The 19,328-nt window shown below is 39.0% G+C and overlaps 1 protein-coding gene across 9 annotated transcripts in view; it reads right to left on the bottom strand.

Moving 5' to 3' along the window:
* Positions 1-252: 252 nt before the first annotated feature.
* The window catches only part of PTPRC (protein tyrosine phosphatase receptor type C), a 175,335-nt gene continuing 156,259 nt past the window's right edge, over positions 253-19,328 (bottom strand). For all 9 annotated transcript variants that reach the window (XM_043521584.1, XM_037906501.2, XM_043521585.1 and 6 more), the window contains 17 exons: positions 17,687-17,721; positions 15,416-15,525; positions 14,509-14,599; positions 14,313-14,389; positions 14,004-14,040; positions 13,456-13,553; positions 12,105-12,230; positions 9,342-9,499; positions 8,779-8,914; positions 7,907-8,056; positions 6,648-6,738; positions 6,184-6,317; positions 4,858-4,992; positions 4,377-4,499; positions 3,651-3,829; positions 2,427-2,562; positions 253-1,565 (listed from right to left, as the gene is read on the bottom strand). In XM_043521584.1, the coding sequence (XP_043377519.1) occupies positions 1,284-1,565; positions 2,427-2,562; positions 3,651-3,829; positions 4,377-4,499; positions 4,858-4,992; positions 6,184-6,317; positions 6,648-6,738; positions 7,907-8,056; positions 8,779-8,914; positions 9,342-9,499; positions 12,105-12,230; positions 13,456-13,553; positions 14,004-14,040; positions 14,313-14,389; positions 14,509-14,599; positions 15,416-15,525; positions 17,687-17,721 (2,098 nt within the window). In that variant the 3' untranslated portion in view covers positions 253-1,283. The remainder of the gene's footprint in view (positions 1,566-2,426; positions 2,563-3,650; positions 3,830-4,376; positions 4,500-4,857; positions 4,993-6,183; positions 6,318-6,647; positions 6,739-7,906; positions 8,057-8,778; positions 8,915-9,341; positions 9,500-12,104; positions 12,231-13,455; positions 13,554-14,003; positions 14,041-14,312; positions 14,390-14,508; positions 14,600-15,415; positions 15,526-17,686; positions 17,722-19,328) is intronic.

The following is a 19,328-nucleotide window of genomic DNA, read 5'->3' as shown; positions in this document are numbered from 1 at the left end:
AGCTAATACTTACCTACCTTTGTAAAGTGTCTGATCTTTTCAGATGAAGCGAATAATACAAGAATTAAGCACTACCATTGGTTCTGCTGAAATTGGCAGATATGGGGAACTACAAAACCAATTGCTGAGTGTAAATAAAAACCAACCAATCTGCAGTCTACAGAGAGCAGGTGCATTTCAAGTCCCTTCATTCTTTTACATATAAGTAACTTTACACAGAGTTTTACATATTTCAGAATAATTCCCACTATGCAATTTATTAATTGTCCTTTTTATTTGGCTTTAAAATATTAGGCTGAAATCCACTAAGGCAACAGTAAAATAATCCAAACTGCAACATACAAATCATCATATGATGAAACTACTAAATAAAATCAACAATGTGCTAGTAGCATGTACTATTAGTAGCATAGTATTATGTAATGTTGAATATACATAATAGGTACGACACTTTTGCAGAAGCGCTCTCTTTACATTAGAAAAAATAGCACAAGAAGCAGTTGTGGTAACACATGGGATCTCAAGTTGCCAAATGTCAATTCAATTAACTATCAGAGTTTCTCCAATCAGTCAATACTCGGAGTTCTGGACTTTCTTCTTCAGTCTCAAATATTGAAGCCTCAGATGGATTTATGTGGAGCAATGAGGACATCTTGAGGCCAGTTAGAAAAATGCAAAGCTTTCAGTCCTCCTAGATAGGTAAGGATGTGTGGAAACAGTTACTTAGTTGGTGTAAATCCCCATAGACTTCAATGGAGCTGTAAGATATGGCCCAGATATGGCTTTGCTGTTCTGCAAAGCACGTGCAAAGCAAGTACAACCCTAACTAAAGTCAATAGGAATTGAATTTCTGAAATTCAGGCCATATTCCTTACCCTCTAAGTCAATTAAAGACAATAATTAGTCACAAGAAAACTCATATTTGCCATACTTCCAACTCTATATTTATGACTGTACATTATTAGAGATTCCAGTCCTGGCTACTTACTTTCTTATAACAAAAAATAAGATTGGAAAAAGGTAGCATGACTTTTCTTTCCACTCCTGAATGAAAATCAGCATTACAATATACAGATTTGTAAAAAGATCAAAAATAATTCAAATAATGTGAAAGGAATAAAATGCAAATCTACACAAAAATTAAATTTTCACAGTGCATTACATTATCCACAAATTTCAAGTATTCTTTCCATACCGTACCTCTGAAAAATTAACTCAAGATCAAATCTCTACTACTTATTCTGTTTAAGACGCCTTTGTACATCCAAATTTCATATATTTTTCTATGCACTCTCAGTTAAAACTGGAGTCTTGGGTCCATTTGAAGAGCTTTCTGTTCCCTGAGTGCCATCTGCAGATTTGGAATCTTCACACGCTTCCATATTCATATTGGCTTCTGACTCCAGTGAGGTGATATCTATAGTAATCAAATTAGCTTCCTGATCTGTTTTTTCTACTTCATTGTCAATTTCAATTGTATCTTCCTGCTTGCTGTTTTTCTTTACTTGTCCGTTCTGTGCAGGGTAGATGCTGCTAACAGTATCATACAGGAACTGGTATTGTTCCTAATTCAAAAAAGAAGGGATTAGTGTGGATGAAATGCCATGTGATTGAGCCAGGATGGCTGATTTTTTTTTTTGTCTTAAGTGTTGACAATGTGAATCTTTCCATCTTACTGAAACATTCAGCGTAAGGTGGTCTCCATGGCTGCTGGCCCACAGGACGTTGAAGCACCTCCCTGCTATGCTCAATTCTGAGTCTATGGTGACACAGCACTGAGGGCATCCCTAATTCCTGGTAGATCAGGTACTAGGTCACTACTTATAATCACCTCATTCCCAAGGCAGTGTTGCAGAATCCATCCCTCTTGATTCACATGGCAAACTATCAAAAGTGTGTTTAAAAGAGAATCAAGCAGGTAGTGACTACTGTTCAGTTCTATAATAAACCACAGCAGAGTTAGCAAATCTAGATGATTGAGATGGATTGTCAGAGGGAAGAATGCATATTGCATGCAAGTAGGAAAGCAGCTCCTTCTGTGCACTCTTCAGAAAACAAGGAGGGCATTTTCTAACCTGCCTAAGGAGTTAGGCATCCAACTCCCATGGAATTCAGTGGAAGATGTGCTCCTAAATCCATTAGGCAGCTGCCAAAGTTCCAGCCTAAAAAATTAATGGTTTACAAATAACATGTACTATTGACCTTTTCAGCTTCAAGAAACTTATTATTACAGCTGAGGATAGGTTGCAGACTAGTTCCTTCTTATCACCAATAGCTAATTCACAACTGCTGATGAATAATTAGGGATAAGATAATGATAATACATGTTTCCTACGCAGAAACAATGCCAGGGGTTATTAGAACATTCATGACTAAAGATAAACAAATCTATCGCATTGTTTGGTTAACTCATAGGATTTACTTACAAAAGTGGGGACCATTCCTGGCCTCTCACGTCGAAGAGATTTCACTACTTGGAAGACATCTATCACATCTTCTGTTTCTGCACTTTCCAAGAGAGTCAACAAGGCGCAAAACACACCAGTTTGTTCAGATCCATCACTAGAAGATACACATTATTGGAATTCAAAAATCAGTACAATTTCTCACTAGCAGTTAGGTTTATTTTAAAGATTATTGTACTGACAACAGTCACAAAGATTCCTGTCTCTGAAATATTTCTCACTGAAATGAGATTATAGTAATCAAGAATACCGTTAAGATGCAAAGAGGACATCCAATTTTTACTGTGCTAGATTATACCTAGCCCTTATGTAGCCATTCAATTGGCGGGGGAGTGGGGGGTGGAGGGTGTGGAGGGAAGGCAGCCTCTCCTCCCTTTTTGTAGCTGGGTAAGAATCAACCAGATTTAGGTCCTGCCCTTGGGGACTACAGGGCTACTATCATGATGGTCTCCCAGTGGTGCATGACGTTTACCAGTGGGTAAGGAGTACGTGTAGCCATAACTCTTCCTTTCCCATCCCACCCCCAATATGCTCTCAGTGGCCAGAATTGCTTATTCGTCTTACAAGATGCGTAAACTGCCCCCCAGTGCAACACAGAGCCCTGAAGAGGCATTGTGCCACTGTATTGGTGCTTCACGTCACTCCCAACTCAGGCCACATAAGACTTGGACCATACTGATGTTAACAGCTAGCCGTGTGAGGTATAATGGCCAGCAAAGGAACCGGATCCATATGTACTTCCCTAGGCTAGGTTTGGTGAAATTTACACCTCCCTGAACAAGGCTGGCCTTTCCAGCTGGTGGGTGCAGCCTTACAATCCACTGTGAGCTTCACAAGGACCCCTGCCAACAAAATGTTGGAAGAATGTGCTGAGCTGAGCCTTTCTCTGGCCATGGCTTTGTACCGGCCAGCACATCTACTTTTTAGATAGCTCTTGCCTTCTGCCCTGACCCATGTCTCAATGGAGGGGAGGTTGTGGCCACTTTGCAATGTTGCATGATACACAGGGTGAATGTTCTGCCATGGGAGCCCTCTGCTGGGAGAAGCTGGCATACACTGTAGGGTGAATTTAGTCTCCAGGCTTTAGGAAAGCTTAGGATCAAAGGTAAGAATTATGAAACTGCTATTGCCAAGTATAACCAAACCGTAGAAATGCACTAAAATATCTGTAGCATCCAGACCCACCGGCAGTGAATGACAATTGGAACGCTCCGGCTGTATCTGCTGTCCTCAGGGACACTTTTAGCTGCAAGTTTTTGTTTGAGGTTCAGAATCATGGTGACTAAATCTTTGGGGTTTTCAGGAAGGTCCAAGCCATTCCACCTGTGGTACTGGTACATATACACATTTCGAGTTTCTTTCCTCTGCAAAACAGAGATAAACATAGAGTAAATTCAAGGAATAACATAATAATCCACATTATATTTATTCCATGTGAATTAAAAAAAAAAATCCTGATAATCACTTAGGACTAGACTGACTTGAACTACCCCTCTGCAGGGTGATAACATTGTGGGTACTCAGGCCTTATGCACCCACTACCATCCATTTAGGAGGTAGATTGGGCCTGGGTGGAGACTTGACTGAATTACCTCACAGTGTGTCATAATTTGCCGTGGGACCAGGCCAGCAATAAATTACTGTCTACTGGAGACAGAGAGGAGCAAGGTGGGTCTCTATCCCTCATTTTACTTATGTCTGACTTTGTAATTCAATGGTGACTGTAAGTCCCATTTTAATGACTATTAAAACATTTAAAGCAAGGAACTAATAAAACATCAGCTATCGAAACACAAACAGGTTTGTTCTTGTCTTTTGGTTGTTCCTTATTTTGTTTGCCCTTTACAAAAGACTATGTTTAAAATAGAAAAACAAATGTAAAATTCCCATCTGTCATTTTTTATCTTTTACCTTCACATGTGTTACATCAAATGCGCGTATGGTGTAGCTAGAAGACAGGTTGACATCTTTCATTTCAACTTCTATGCCTTCGTATCTTTGTTTTCCTTCTTCCCAATATTGTGCACAGAGTTGCTAGAAATGAAGAAATTATAAATCAGTCCTTATTTTCATCATTGCTTTTGGTTTTCTTTCCAAATCAATTTAAAGGATGCATATATTCTATAAATATTCAGTTTCATTGTATTATAAAGTACATCACTGATAAACTTTTACGGTGTAATCATAAATTCATTTCAGCACAATTTAAAAAATAAGGATGGAATAAATCCTATTAGAAAACAAAATAGTTGATAGGTTGAGACACTTTCTGACAGTCACATTTTTGGTTTGGAAATTAGAATTTCATTGCAATTTAGAGATTGGAATTCTGTTCTTTTCTCTTATAAAGAGTATTGTATCATATACTTTACTTCGAAGATGACAAACTAACCTGATCTCCTTCGTTCAGCTCTGTCAACATAACAATTACTTTGACTTTTCTTTGAAAGATCATTTGCCAGAAGTCATTGATTGTTTCTGGTAGTGGCCCTTGCGTTGCAATCATTTCTTTTGGACCCCAGTAGCCCTAAAAAAGACCATTTGAACATGTGATTTATTTTTACTAATTCATCTGAAAGGCAGTTTTCATGTGTAAAGAAGTATTTACCATCTAAAGGAACTTCGGTAGCCTACGTGAAATGAGTTAATGGTCTCAGTATAGTTTCTAGAGGACAAGTACCCATTTCAAAAAACCATCATCACAATTGGCAATAGTTCAAAGTGTCACCAGAAAGGACAAAAATTGGTGGGCACATGACTGACCCTCCATAACTAGCAGTCCTTTATCCAGGACAAAGTTGAGACACATTTATACAGCCACGTGGGAAAGCTCAGACTGCCAATATCTGAGGCAGAATGCATTTTGGGATTAAAAAGAAGGTTTCGCGCTCCACCGTTGGTATTAGAAACTGGATATTGAGTGACGTCTCTTGCAACATCACAGAGTTGCTAAGCAAGTTAATGCAGACTGACGTATCTATTAGTAAACAGATATTTACAATCAGTAGATATGCTAACTGTATTTTTTGTCTACAGAGTTCAGACAAATCCCATTCATTGCATAATCTTATAATCAGTTATATCTGCTAGTGTCCAACAATGGCCCTCCAAAGATAGTATCTTTTAGATGTGACAGTGACACTAAAAGCTTGCTTTTCAGTGCTGGCCTCTGTTTTCACTAGGCCAAATTTGTATCCACAAAAAACTGTATAAAACTGACTGTAAGGGAAATTAATATATATAACTACCTATGTGTACCTGGAATTCACATAGGTGGAGGTCTACTCATAGATGTGCTAGCAAAAATATAGGTGGCCCTGAAAAGCCTAGCTGAAAGTCAGGTTTTAAAAGAAACTATAAAAGATAATTATTTTACCATCACTCTGTTTATTGCAACATTCACTAGACTTAGGGCTATTATGAATGAAGTATTTAACTCTTTGAGGCTGCATAGATTAGGACAGCGTAAGGTAAGAGCTCTGTCTTTCTCCCAGGGGACAGCCAATATTACAAGATCTTTGTGATTCAGTCTATAAATGAACATCCAAATAAAGTGCCAGATCTTGATTGTCTTACTCACATAATTAGTACCATGCTAATGAAGTCAGTAGGACTACTGGAGAGAGTAAGATGAGCAGAAATTGGCACATAGCTATTATCAGGGACTATCAGCAGAAAGCATATTAGACACAAGTAGTTTTATCCTATAAATACATACAGTTATGAATGAGGCATTTATGTATCTGCTTGCGTCCTCACAATCACTATCCTCATCAGATGATTCCTCTGAATCATGTTCACTCTCTTTGCTTTTCTCCTCCTCATGTTTAACTGGTACTCTGTTAAAGTCATCTGAAAAAAAAAAGTGTCACAACAATAGTTTGTATTGGCAGGAAGAAAGCAACCATCTCCCTTCTTAGTTTTGTTACAATGGAAAGGGAATGTAGAAAAAGTGCAGTGATTCAGCAGTTATGCAATGGCATAGAGGCAGCAGACATGCCACAATGGTTGTTTGGGAAAAAAATCAAGGACTCCTCACAGTTTATATTGTAACAAATCATTCACTTCCTAAATTTTCTAGGGTGGAGTACATATCAATACGGTAATTTACTGTCCTGTTTTATCCGAAAGCCTTCATACAATTAGAACAAACTGACTGCAGACATCATCACAAACACTTACATGGAATCATTTTGGAATTCCGGTTTTTACTTTTATTTTCCTGTCGATTGCCAGTGTTCTGTGACCGCCATCCCCTGTACGATGGTAGCCTCTAAGGAAAGAAAACATACAAGATCACACCATGCGCTAAACAAGGCTCTGCCAGCTTTATAAAACAGTGATACTCTCAGAGACCCATCTCCTCTCTTAATAGCTCAGTCCCTCACTGCTTCATTTCATTCCATGGAAGTGCCTGGACCACAGTTTACGAACCCTTGAACCTACCACATGCAGAACCACAAGAAACCATGCAGGTGGAAACAATTTTAAAAGATTGTGCTGCTGTATTTTATGAACAACGTTAACAAAAAGGGAATTAAATTGCTATTTCTTTAAGATATTTCACCACTTTAAAAGTTTTTCCAGGAATGCAAAGTTAATTTATTAAGGTAATTATGGTACTGCCAGAGTATATATGCCACAGAAAACACATCTGTTTAATGATCTACCAACTATGGTACCCACTCTTCGTGGGCGTCATAAGCAAACTGATTTTTTGTCAAATACATGGATCGATAGTGGTAATTTGCACCTTCACATCCACATTGCCACAAAGACATTATTGCTACAAAGAAATTGATAACCCTAGGTTCAATTATTTTAAAGCATTTTACATCTCTCTAAGATCTTGATCCTATAAGCTATTCTACTCAGGCAGTTGCTTGTTCTGCATCCATATGGAAAAGCTTTAATTTTATACACACTCCTGGTTCAGCCACAGGAAATTATATATTTGTTCATTATATTTTGTCTATAGTTTCTCATAAGGGAAAAGAAATAAAGTTATAGAACCCTAAGAGGAAGAACTGAAAAAAAGAAAAAGAATTACTATATGTTTTCAGTAAGATAAAAATAATTTTAAAATACAAAATATCAATTTACAATCAGAAAAACTGGAACAGGTAAAACTCAGTCTGAATACTCCATGGGGCCAGATTCTTGTAAAATGGCTTAGCTCAGCTGAAGACAATGTCACTATGCCCATTTAGACCAGATGAGTATCTGGCCCCATCCCTATTTCCCAGCAACCAAATATTGGATCTAATTCTGCCACCCTCACTTTGAGCAGTTCCTTAGTCTGTTGATTTCATTTAAAATCACCAATTTACTTGGCAGAATGTGGCTCTGAATTATTGGTTTATTTAAATTACTGCATGTCACTTTTTTGTTTAAAAGCAGAACAGAGAGTCGAATCAAACAGAATGCACTATTATATTTACCTGGAATTCTGCTTCCAGCAGAGAGGGGTCACTGGGAGGATCTCTTTTCTTCAGATTATTAAGGTAGGTGTGCAGTTCAGAGACAGTGACCTCTGTTTCACCAAACTGATTGTATTCCACCAGTGCTTGATGGATCAGGATGTACTGTGTCTAGTGTTCCCCAATTTAAGGATGAGGTGGATTTCAAAAATTGAAAATAATAATTAGAAAGAAGAGATTTTTCAAATTGTTCTTACTATCTAAAACATATAACAACATTTATGTATTCTTATTACTGTTGCTATATTAAACTGGCAATAGATACAGCTATTACTATGTCAATTAAACACAGTTGGCTGTGTTAGTGCAACATTTAGTGCTTTTGATCAAAGGTCCCATATAAATCAAATGTAACATAGCTTAGGTTGTACAGCTAAGAATTTGGGGTGGGGTTTTCCAGAACACCCGCCTAAGTTAGGAGCTCCAGTCTCATCAGTCATTTTCAATGGAACTTGTGCTCCTAAGCACTTCTGAAAATCCCACACTAAAGAAAAAAAAAAGTGAATCTGCATAGTTAACCCTGCCCCAAAATGTTCATATTTGGGTGCCAAAAGATAATCGGCTCCTATATATTTTTGTCCCTTTTTTTTGGTTGCAATTCCAAATTTTAAAAAAAATGGTTGAAATGTCAAAACTTGGGAAAATGCTGACCATCCATTCCTGCTTCATAGATGGTTTTCCTCCCTCTGTTCTTTCATAGTTTTATATTTCCCTGGACAGCTGCACTGGAAAATCACGGCCATCTTCCTTTTACCTCGGGTTGAGCTAGCTGGGCCCAGCTTTTCCTGAGGGAGATTAATAAACGAAACAAAGCAGCGAGCTCTAGAACATACCTCTACTTGAACCATGAGGCATCGCTGTCGACGGAGCTTTACAACATAGCCATAAACATCCACTCTGCCTTCTACCTCTAACCCCTCCAGCATAGCGTCGATTGCAATATAGGTTCCAGTACGTCCAACACCAGCACTGACAAGTACAAAGTGATTGAGAGAGGAGGATGAATGCCAGTCATGTTCTGCAAGGTGACGCAAAGCAGTGCAAACAGTGTGGCTTATAATAAATTAATCCACAATTCAAAAGTCTGGTCAACTTACGTTTTAAATATCTTTTAAATAAATAAGGACAACATTTTCAAACTAAATAAGTGTCTGCTTTTTAAAAGTCGCAAGCATCCTCAGGACCCACTGATCTGAATAGGAGCGTAGGCTTTTATTACCTTTGAAAATCAGGCCTCTTATTTAGGACTGTAAGTATGGAATTGCATGCCTTACTTTAAAGCAACCAACTTTGAAAATTTTGGTCTAATCAACTATTGTTCACCTTCCCTGACTTGTTTTTCTGGGTAGCTCTGGCTGGCATTTGTTTACTATTAGAGAGTTTCTGTAATATTTACCTGCAATGAATCACTACTGGGCCACTAAAAAAGTTGCTTAAAGCATTAACTCTGCGTCGTAATTTGAGGAGAAGATGAGGATCTTCAGGCACTCCATGGTCTGGCCAGCTAGTGAACTGAATGTGAGTCACATCTCTCCCAGGTGTCTTCTCCTTTCTCTGGACAGGGTGGGATTGTCTCATTAGTACCACATCAAAATCAAATGTAAATACACAAAGTATAGAATAAAGCAGAAAAATAGGTACAGTAGGAATCTAGTATTGCAACAGTGATTCCAGACACTGTACAGTCACATGTTCTTTCCAAGGTTTCAGAAGTTGGAACATGTTCCAATTTTAATAACAAAAAAGAGTGGTTAAAATAAGAGCTGTACATGTGGAACATGCCATAACTTGAAGAAAGAATATAATACAATCCACTTTAAGTCCAATATTATCATCATAAGAATACTCTGTTTTGTGATTATGTGGACTGTACCATGTATTCTCCACTGCACTTGTAAATCATTTAGGAAGTCACCATACAGGTCCATGTGCTGCCAAGTGTATTTGTTGGTTATTTTGGTTATCTGTACTTTTAACTACCTGCTAAGGTCACACAGACCCACAGAGGAATGAAGGAAGTCTAAAAACAGCAACTCAGAATAGAAATGGGGCTGTCAAACATGTGACAATCACTGAGGTGGCTCATTATTTCTAAGTAACTGTATTCAAGGCTTAAAGCATACCAGGTCCCTTAGGGTCACACACCCTGCTTTATTATGATGTTGCCAGAACCAGGCAGGGAGAAGGGAAATACATTTTGGTAGCTGAGGAACTATGACTGTGAATCCAAATAAGAAAAGAAATTATAATGGGGTGCACTTGGCCATTGACTACATGATGGAGATGAATCACAAGGCCTAAACAACAATATACATCTTGACTGTTTCCATTCTCTTGTTGTGAATGGAGAGTTGGGGATAGAGATCTAACAGGAGAAGAACAATAAAACCTGTGTGATTGTCTCTCAAGAAGCATTCTGCAGTCAGCAGACTATACCATCATTGTGGCAGTCTGAATATACCATGGGACATGTTCTCACCTTGTGCTTAGTTAGATATTAACCTGAAGCCATGCGTGTTTAGGATGTAATATACTGAAATTGAATTATCTCACCCAGGCAAAGTGCTGGGATGCGACCACTGATTCATAACTGTATGCTAATCTTACATTCAAGCAATACTCTGCACTGTGACTAGCTGATGTTTGATTTAGATAATGACCATCTGCTTATTCCCCAATAACTATTCAGCAGGTGAATCTCCAAATAGGGTTGCCACTTTTGGTTGGCTGTATTCCTGGACGTGACAGAATCTTGAATTCCTGGAGATTCCAGGACAATCCTGGAGGGCTGGCAACCCTAGGGCAACTGACTGAGAGCCCCAGGTAGCCAATCAGAGCATAGAGTTTGCAAAATTATTGTACAGTTGCTCCTACTAGATTACGAGCTTTAATAATGTGGGTTTGGAAGTTTCATAAGGGTGTCTGAGTTGATGGTTTCCCCCCCATTCTTAGCCTACATAAAAATCAACTGATATTTTACAATACTTTGAATGATCAGCTGTGACAGCAGTCACAATGTATTTAATTTTAATTTTTTTGTTCATATGATCTTACAGACAAGCAAACAAGCACCAAACAAACTGATACATAAAAAAAAATTCACATTACTTCTGACCTGCAACACTCTAGCTATTGTAATTTGGAGTCTCTCCTATGCATGATGCCACAGAGTTTTATTAACACTTAAATCTTAAGGGGCTGGGTATGGCCACCTTACTCACAGTAAGTGGTAACTATCTTAGGCTTAGTGGGACTAGTCCCAGAGTAAGCTTCTACTTGATGTGAGGAAAGGTAGCAGAACTGGCGCCTAAAGATGCAAACATGGGAGCAAGATGGGTCTGGGCGGGTGCTATACTATTTATTTTTCAAGATGACCTGAACCTCCAGCACATTTTTCCTGAAATCTAACACAATAAAGAATAAATGGTGCCCTGACTAACACGTATCCCACTGAAATAAAGTTGCAAGGAATAAAGGGGCAAAATTTATCCCTAAAGGGTAAATTCTGCACTCAGTTAGAGTCTAGCAACTAGTTGTGCTTCACTGGTATAACTGAGATTGGTAATTGGCCTACAAATCTTGAAAACCCCATATTGACCACCGATAGCTCTACAACACAGTTTATAAATACAACAGAGGTTACCGTAAACTGTAATTGTTCCCCAGTAAAGTTCAGACAAGGATAGGCAATACAGTTCTAAGAGCCACATTTCTGAGTGAATTTACTAGGGGGAAATAATATTGAATGTGGTGGTCTCAGTGTTAATTTAAACATATATTATTCTATGTTCATAAACCAATAACAAGTTTTCTTAATTTAAAAAGAGTAAATATCTGACAAAACCACAGTATATTGCATATAATTTATCCAGCCTTGTCAGTAGGCTTATAGAACAGAAAGTTACTGGTGTTCCTGTTGAGAGTACAGTGCCCACAGTAATGAGGTAAATCCTAGTGATGAGATAAGTTTCCAATTCATATTTGCCCTATGAAATTACACACCATCTACTAGGTGTTCTCTCAAGCTCTATGTTGCTTGGTAAAAACAGGGGGAAATGGTAACTGTCACTGTTGTTCTGGAAGAATCTCTGATAATAGTCTCTTTATACCAACTATACAGACCAATTCAAATTATTCTCACATTAAAAAGCCAACTCACATTTGTAATATGCAGTTTCTGAATAATGTAGTCAGGACATATTTTACTTTCATTGCTCTTCACAACAGTGTCCCCAAAAGTTGCAGTGCTATTTTCTGAGGTCGGCCAGTATTGGGCACATTTGTTCTATGAAAATACAAAGTTAACTGATTAGAAGTATGATATCAATATGACAGTGAAATTAGGTTCTGAAGAAAACTTGAAATAAAATAAAATCAACACCAGATAAAATACATAACCAATACTTCAGTACAATTTCAGTCTCCAATAAATACTGTAGTTAATCCCTTAAAGAGATTACCACTGCTTTAGTAAAACATTCGAAAAAACCCAAAGATCCAGATTCTGGCCTCATGCACAAAGCCTGAAGGTTCTGCCCATGGGATTTACATAGAGAACAAGATGGGAAGGAATCCTATCCTCCAACCAAACTGCAGGGACAAAACACCTGCACAGTCCATGCACAGTCATTGTCACTGCCTGAAGGCTACAGTAAAGATTGCAGCTCACTCTGTGACTCCTACTTATATTTCTAGTCAGTGAATATACATAGCTGCAGATGCAATAGTCATGTCCCAGCCCCTCGCAATTCATGCCCAAATTCCCCTCCATTCCTGTTAGCAGTGTGGCTATACTGCAAACATGTCCACTGCCAGCCAGCTCTTCTCCTTAAAACAATCAGAATATCAATACTCTTATCTGCATCTGAAACATGTGGCCCTACCAAGGTGGTGAGCACTCTCCTAATCGCTGCTTCCAAGTTTGGTTTCAGAAGTAAGAAAGGGAGGTAACAAGACAAACTGGCAGAGAACTGTGGAGGCATTACCAAGACATTAGGACAGAATGCCGGGGGGAGAGGAGGAAAGTCCCAAATACAAAATATCCCCTCTTTCACTGAGAGTTGTGACAGGTCTGCAAGGATGCGGGGGAGGGAGAGAGGTTTTAGTGCAGCTCAGCAAATTCTAACTCAGGGAGTTTTGGGGCAAGTTATACCCTCCTATGGGTTTATCTGCAAGAAGGCGGAATGTAGTTCCCTATTCCTTAGGGCCGTGCGTCAGATGATATTATTGAGAATGCTGCTGATCAAATAGTCTAAAAGGCAGAACCATGTAGGCTTGTTAATGTTATTCAATTTCTGAAATTCTATCACAAATAGAGAATAAAAACAAGAATGAACAAGGATTCAAAAGAAATACTTGAATGCAGAGAAAACATTTAAAGGAAAAAAGAAAAGCATAATTCACCAAAGCAAAGCAACCTCCTGTATACTGCAGCTAAAGGATTAATGTGTGTGTGCGTGCGTGCATTTGTGTATATGTACATATATATATATTATATATGTCACCCTCACCCTATTATTTTCTTCACAGCGAGTCACCATAACAATAATTGTTGCCTTCTGTTCCCAGATCATTCTCCAGAAATCATCAGTGGTCTCATCCTTGGGGCCTAGTAGATAAGGTATTTGATAAGAGATCCCTTCCCAAAAATTAGGAAAAACAGAGAAAGACTAGAACATAGTTACAATACCTATTATGGCTCAGAAACCATCCAAAGGTCATGCAATACTAGCCATAGACTGAATGACTTAATTACGATTCCACCATCTTAGTCTACATAATTTTAAAACTTTATTAGTGTGTGGCTGAGAAGGGCAAAAATTCTCCAGTGTGAAAATAAAACAAATACTTATAGCCAATATTTTGCACTCCTCAAATTCCCTTCTTTGGTTGGTCATAACTCCCCAAACCCAAACAGTCTAGCACTGCTTTATTTATTAAATTCCACATTTGCTGGCCATCCCATTTTGTTTAAATATATTAATACTGTTTGACTCCACCACTTTGATTACAGGATAATTGGGTGAAGAATGAAATAAAAAATAAAGTAAAAATTTACCTTGTGCAGCAATGTACTTCCTTGGTTCTTTGAAACCCTGTTTTAAAAATATATATCATTACTAAGTATTTAAAGGTAGGAGATGAAGATTGTGAAAAGATTTGTCACTTCAGAAATTTACGTATTTAACATGCACAATAATATGGACACCAATCCAAGAGTACCAAACACAGCGTAAAGATAGAACTAAAGAAGTGGAAACGATCAGTTCTAGAAGAGTCAATCAAATGCATTTGGTGCCTGAAATGGGACACGTATGAACCATTTTTCGTTTGTGCATCAAAAATTTTACTGAGAGAAGTCACTTACGTCAATATGGCTTGCATTTATATAGTCTGATCCTGGGTCTCCGTTTATCTCTGAGAGTTCAACTCGGTTATAATCATCTATTTAGATAATTTAAAACAAAGTAATGGAATAATTAACCAAGTTGCCTCAATATACTGATATAATCGAAAACAATGAAGTATTTACACAACGTATGGAATTTGCATTCAATACTTACAAGGGAGAATGTCAATGTAACGGTTTTTGTTTTGGTTGTAGTTTTTGCGTGCTTCCTTTATTGAGAACTTAGAGAAAACTCTGGGAATGCTCTGTAAAACATAATGCTTCTTTTATTCATAAAACACATTTTAGATAACTTCAACTAGCAACAAAATTCACATACTTGTTAATTAATTCTTAATGACAGTTGGAAGATAACATTCTGTTATTCACAATATTATGATTGATACTGATTAGCTTTTTGAACAAATATTAAGTTATATAAAGATTAATATATTTTTCCATATAATCAAAAGATGCTTCTCTCTCTCTCTCAAAAGACTAATAAAGAAGCTCCACGCTGGATTCTAGTCTGAACACAAATTAATAAAACTGCTCTGAAATGCAGCATCAAGGGCCCTGGTCCTTGACACTGGCTCCTATAAACTACCACAAAACAAATAATAATAACAACACACTTCTAAATTCAACTCATAAAAGTAAAATCTTTAGAAACTGAGGAATTCTAAAGCCCACAGCAGCTGTGACCACCTTGTGTGTACACTTTGCGCTGGGGGTGTAATTCCGAGCTTGAGAAAACATACCAGTGCTAGCTCTGATCAAGATAGCGCACTAAAAATAGAATGTAGCCATGGCACTACACGCGGCTAGATGTCCTGAATACATACCCATCTGAGATGGTAGGCATATATTGGCTTTGCCTGATTCAGAGCCAGGTCTCTCAGATAAGTGCCTTATCCACTAGCCTGTTGGCTATTCTGAGATGGGGGTGAGGGGTTCTTAATCTTAGATGTTTTGTAAGACACAACAAAAGGGGTTGGTTATTGAATGTGACAGATTCTTTTTAATGGTATGTTGCATAATATCTAATTTGGGATTTGTTATATTTCTGACTAGGCACAAACCTGAAATTCATCAAGGAAAAGTCTTCCTTCATCAGCAATCTTTCTCTTGTAGGTTTCCAACAACATTTCTGAAGGAATTGGCTCTACATTCATCAGTTGCTTTTCGTCATCTTTAAACACAGAGACATATATTTTATATTTATTTGTAATGGTTTTAAAAATGTACTTAAAATCTCAGTAAATACATTTATTAAACAGTAAGATTAGCTAATGAGAACAGAAATATTCAATCAAACTAAGCCATATATGTTTATAGCAGCAAGTCCCACCCCTTCATATGTGAGTAAACAGAGCCCCCAAAGCAACTGAACTTCTCCAGAGGGGGACAGATCAAAGAAACACTGCACACAGGGACTGTGTCCATTTCTGGGCACCGCACTTTAGGAAAGATGTGGAAAAACTGGAGACAGTCCAGAGGAGAACAACAAAAATAATAAAAGATCTAGACAGTCTGATCTATGAGGAAAAGTTAAAAAACTGGGTAGATTTAGTCTTGAAATAAGAAGATGGAGGGGAGACCTGATAATAGTCTTCAAATATAGTAAGGACTGTTATAAAGAGGACTGTGATCAATTTTTCTCCATGTCCACTGAAGGTAGGACAAGAAGTAATGGGCTTAATCTGCAGCAAGGGATATTGAGGTTAGAGACTAGGAAAAACTTTCTAACTATAAGAGTAGTTAAACTCTGGAATAGGCTTCCAAGGGAGTCTCTGGAATCCCCATCAATGGAGGTTTTAAAAAGCAGGTTGGACAAACATCGGTCAGGGATGGTCTAGCTTTACTTGGTCCTGCCACGATGCAGGGGGCTGAACTTGATTTCCTGAGGTCACTCTCAGCCCTACATTTCTATTATTCTAAGACTTCTGCACCTCCTGTGTACTAGAGAAGCAGCATGCTGAGTGCACAGAGGTGACTTGGGAAAGTGGTGAGTGTGGCCAGTAAGGCCAAAGCAACATCTGAACCTGGCACAAGACACTTCAACCCAAACAGGGACAATAGTTATATTGTGCTGCCACTTACATTTGAGTAATAATTAACCATTTGTTAGCTGTAATAAATTATATTACTGTGTTATGCACAGTAACAGTAACCATTACACTAATGTCAGAAACTAATGTGAAAATAGTTCTAAGTCTTCCCTGAGTTATTATCATTAATTACAATGTTAAGTCCTTGTGCATTTTGATTCCAATTTAAATTAAATATTTTTGCTATTCCATACAGAATCAGGACAAATGGATGTAATTGTGAAAGTGCCATCTTCCAATTAGTATAATTAATTTTATAATCAGAAATAAGTTTATATTCTTTCAATATGTCCATAGAAAATTGGATTCTGGTTTCTTTTAAATCAATAATAAAATAATATCAGCTGCACAGAAAACAGCAAAATGTGTACAATGGGAATTTCTTCATATTATTGCTTCTCTTTGAGAAATTACTCAGTGTGCTAGATCTGAAGGAAACAGGAAGAGCAAGGAAGGTGAAAAAATGGGCAACCTTGTCAAGTTACCCTTTGTAAATTAAAAAATGGAATTCATGCAAGAAATTTCCCCAAATTTATTACAGATAATCCTAGTCAACACAGTCAAACTACTTTTCACCATGTAATGAGAACAGCTTCCCATACTAAATGGAGCAATCTCCTGACATATTTGTTTTTAAACTCTTTGACCCTGGTATAAAAATTATTTGTTCCCAGTGAATTAATTTGGGATTAGTTGGTACTGTCTGCCAAACCCATCACTGACTCTTCCTCTCCCATTTTTCAGGGGGATAAGGAATTTCTGGTAAGCTCAGGGTGTGCAAGGTACTAGGCAGAGAGCATCCAGAAAGGCCTTTATAATTAAGCACAGATTTGAGGCACCTCTTGTTTATCTTCAATTCTTGGATCATATAAAGGTCTACTTGGGGTGAGTTCACTTCAGAGATGAATCTCATGAGGTATTCTGAAGCCCCATTCTGTATTCTGTTATGGCCACTGTTTGAGATATAGTAATAGTTTTACTGTCAAGATAATAAATATTAGATTTTCCAAGTTTTCCCAATATTTAATAAAGTTACAACCATTCACTTAAATAACATGTATAGAATATTCACTAACCTCTACCTTTGGCCTGGGCAAGGTTTGATTGTGTTAATATCTAATTTGTCTAAATTAATTAGACTTTAGCCATCTAAAATATAGATGGCTATGAGCTGGAATAAGACATTTGGCTAATATCTTATTTCCACTTACTAAACATATCTGATACGGAAAATGTACTTACCCCTCTTAACAAGCATCACATCTTCACCTGAATTGCTGTAAAAAGCATGAGTGTTTGTTAAGGCTTCGACTAATGCAATGTATGTATGACAATGAATTAAAGGATAAAATTAATTAAATAAAGGTAGAGTTGTATAGGAATATGGGGAGTGGGGAGGAGTGCCGAGAGATCTTCAAACCAGGTAAAATTCCTTTTATGGCACTTTGTTACCCCTGGTGGCCCCAGGATCAGAGGAGGTAAAAGAGCAAATTATAACTACACTTGCCTCCCCCATCTTTAGCCAAGCTGAGCATGAGCTTGGCACAGCTGAGGACTGAGACCTACGTTTTAGAACACTACTGCCATTTCATAAGTGGAGCTCTGGCCAGTGCTCTCTGATTTTCCATTAGGTATCTGAGGTCAAACTTCTGCATGAAACCCCAGATCCCTTAACACTGTTCTGAAATCTTCTGTTTCAGCATAGATCTGGAAGAAAAGTCTGGATAGCTCCTTGATCACTGTGCACGCTAAAGAAAGCCAGATTCAACCTAATGTAAGGGGACTGTTGTCCCCTTACTAACATTCAGTGGGGGTGTTTTAGTTGCTAGCTCCCAGTACTAAAAAGGGGTTTCAGGACCCTGAGACTGACAGCCCCAGGAACAATGGGGAGAGGCCAATGCGCCAGGTCAGCCTGAATGACAGGGTGGGCAGGCTAATCGGGGAGTCAGGAGGCCAGGGATGTCCCGTCCTCTGTGTGAGCTGGAATTGCCTGGGTCAGACAGAGTGGGGCCGAGCTAAGGAGAACGCAAGGGCCCGAGCTGAGCTGGGGCGCAGAGCTGTGCCAGATCCAGAGAGAGCAGACCCTGTCCTGGGAGCAGAGCTGCAGCCCGAAAGCCAGAGGCACAGCCCAGAGAGAGCAGACTTGCCCTGGGAGCAGAGCTGCAGCAACCAGAGCCAGAGGGGCCAGAAAAGCAGCTCAGGAAGCAGGTCAGTGCTGAGAGCAGAGTCACAGAAGCAGCTTGCAGAGCAGACCTGTCCTGGCAGCAGAGCTGTAGCAACCAGAGGCAGAGGGGCCAAAGAAGCAGCCCAGGGAGCTGGAGGCAGAGCAGCAGCACCAGTGCTGAGACAGAGTGGTGGAGCTGGGGCTGGAGCAGTCCGGAGCTGGGTGCGGTGAGCAGCTGGGGAGAGCGAGGGGGACCCTGGGCAGTGGGCCCAGCACAGGGAGACGCCTCAGCCAAGAGGATCTGCCTGCCAGGCTTGGATCGTAACCCCGACAGGGCGGGGGCGACACTGGGAAGAAGGGTCCTACCACTTAGAGCCTGAGAGCATGTGGCCACCACCAGAGCAAGTGTCCAACCCACAGCATCCCTGCAGCACAGCCAGGGCCTGAGAAGAAGGCCTGGGATCTACAAGGAACAGACTGTGAACTGCCCTGACATTCCAGAGACACTGTTTGTGATCTTCCCTGCCACAGAGCGGGGTGATGTGTTTTCCTTTAACCTTTTCCATTTTTCCTTATTCTTTTTAAAATTAATTGTTGATTAAATAACTTGCATTTGCTTTAACTTGTATGTAATGGTCAGTGGGGCAGGGAAGTGCCCAGTGCAGAGAGAGTACACCGGAGTGGGGACACCCTAGCCCGTGTCCTAGGTGACCACAGCAG

Source organism: Chelonia mydas, chromosome 8, assembly GCF_015237465.2.
Source record: "Chelonia mydas isolate rCheMyd1 chromosome 8, rCheMyd1.pri.v2, whole genome shotgun sequence".
Classification (NCBI taxonomy): domain Eukaryota; kingdom Metazoa; phylum Chordata; order Testudines; family Cheloniidae; genus Chelonia; species Chelonia mydas.
Note: the sequence above shows the minus strand (reverse complement) of the source record. Positions and strands in the feature narration are given on the sequence as shown.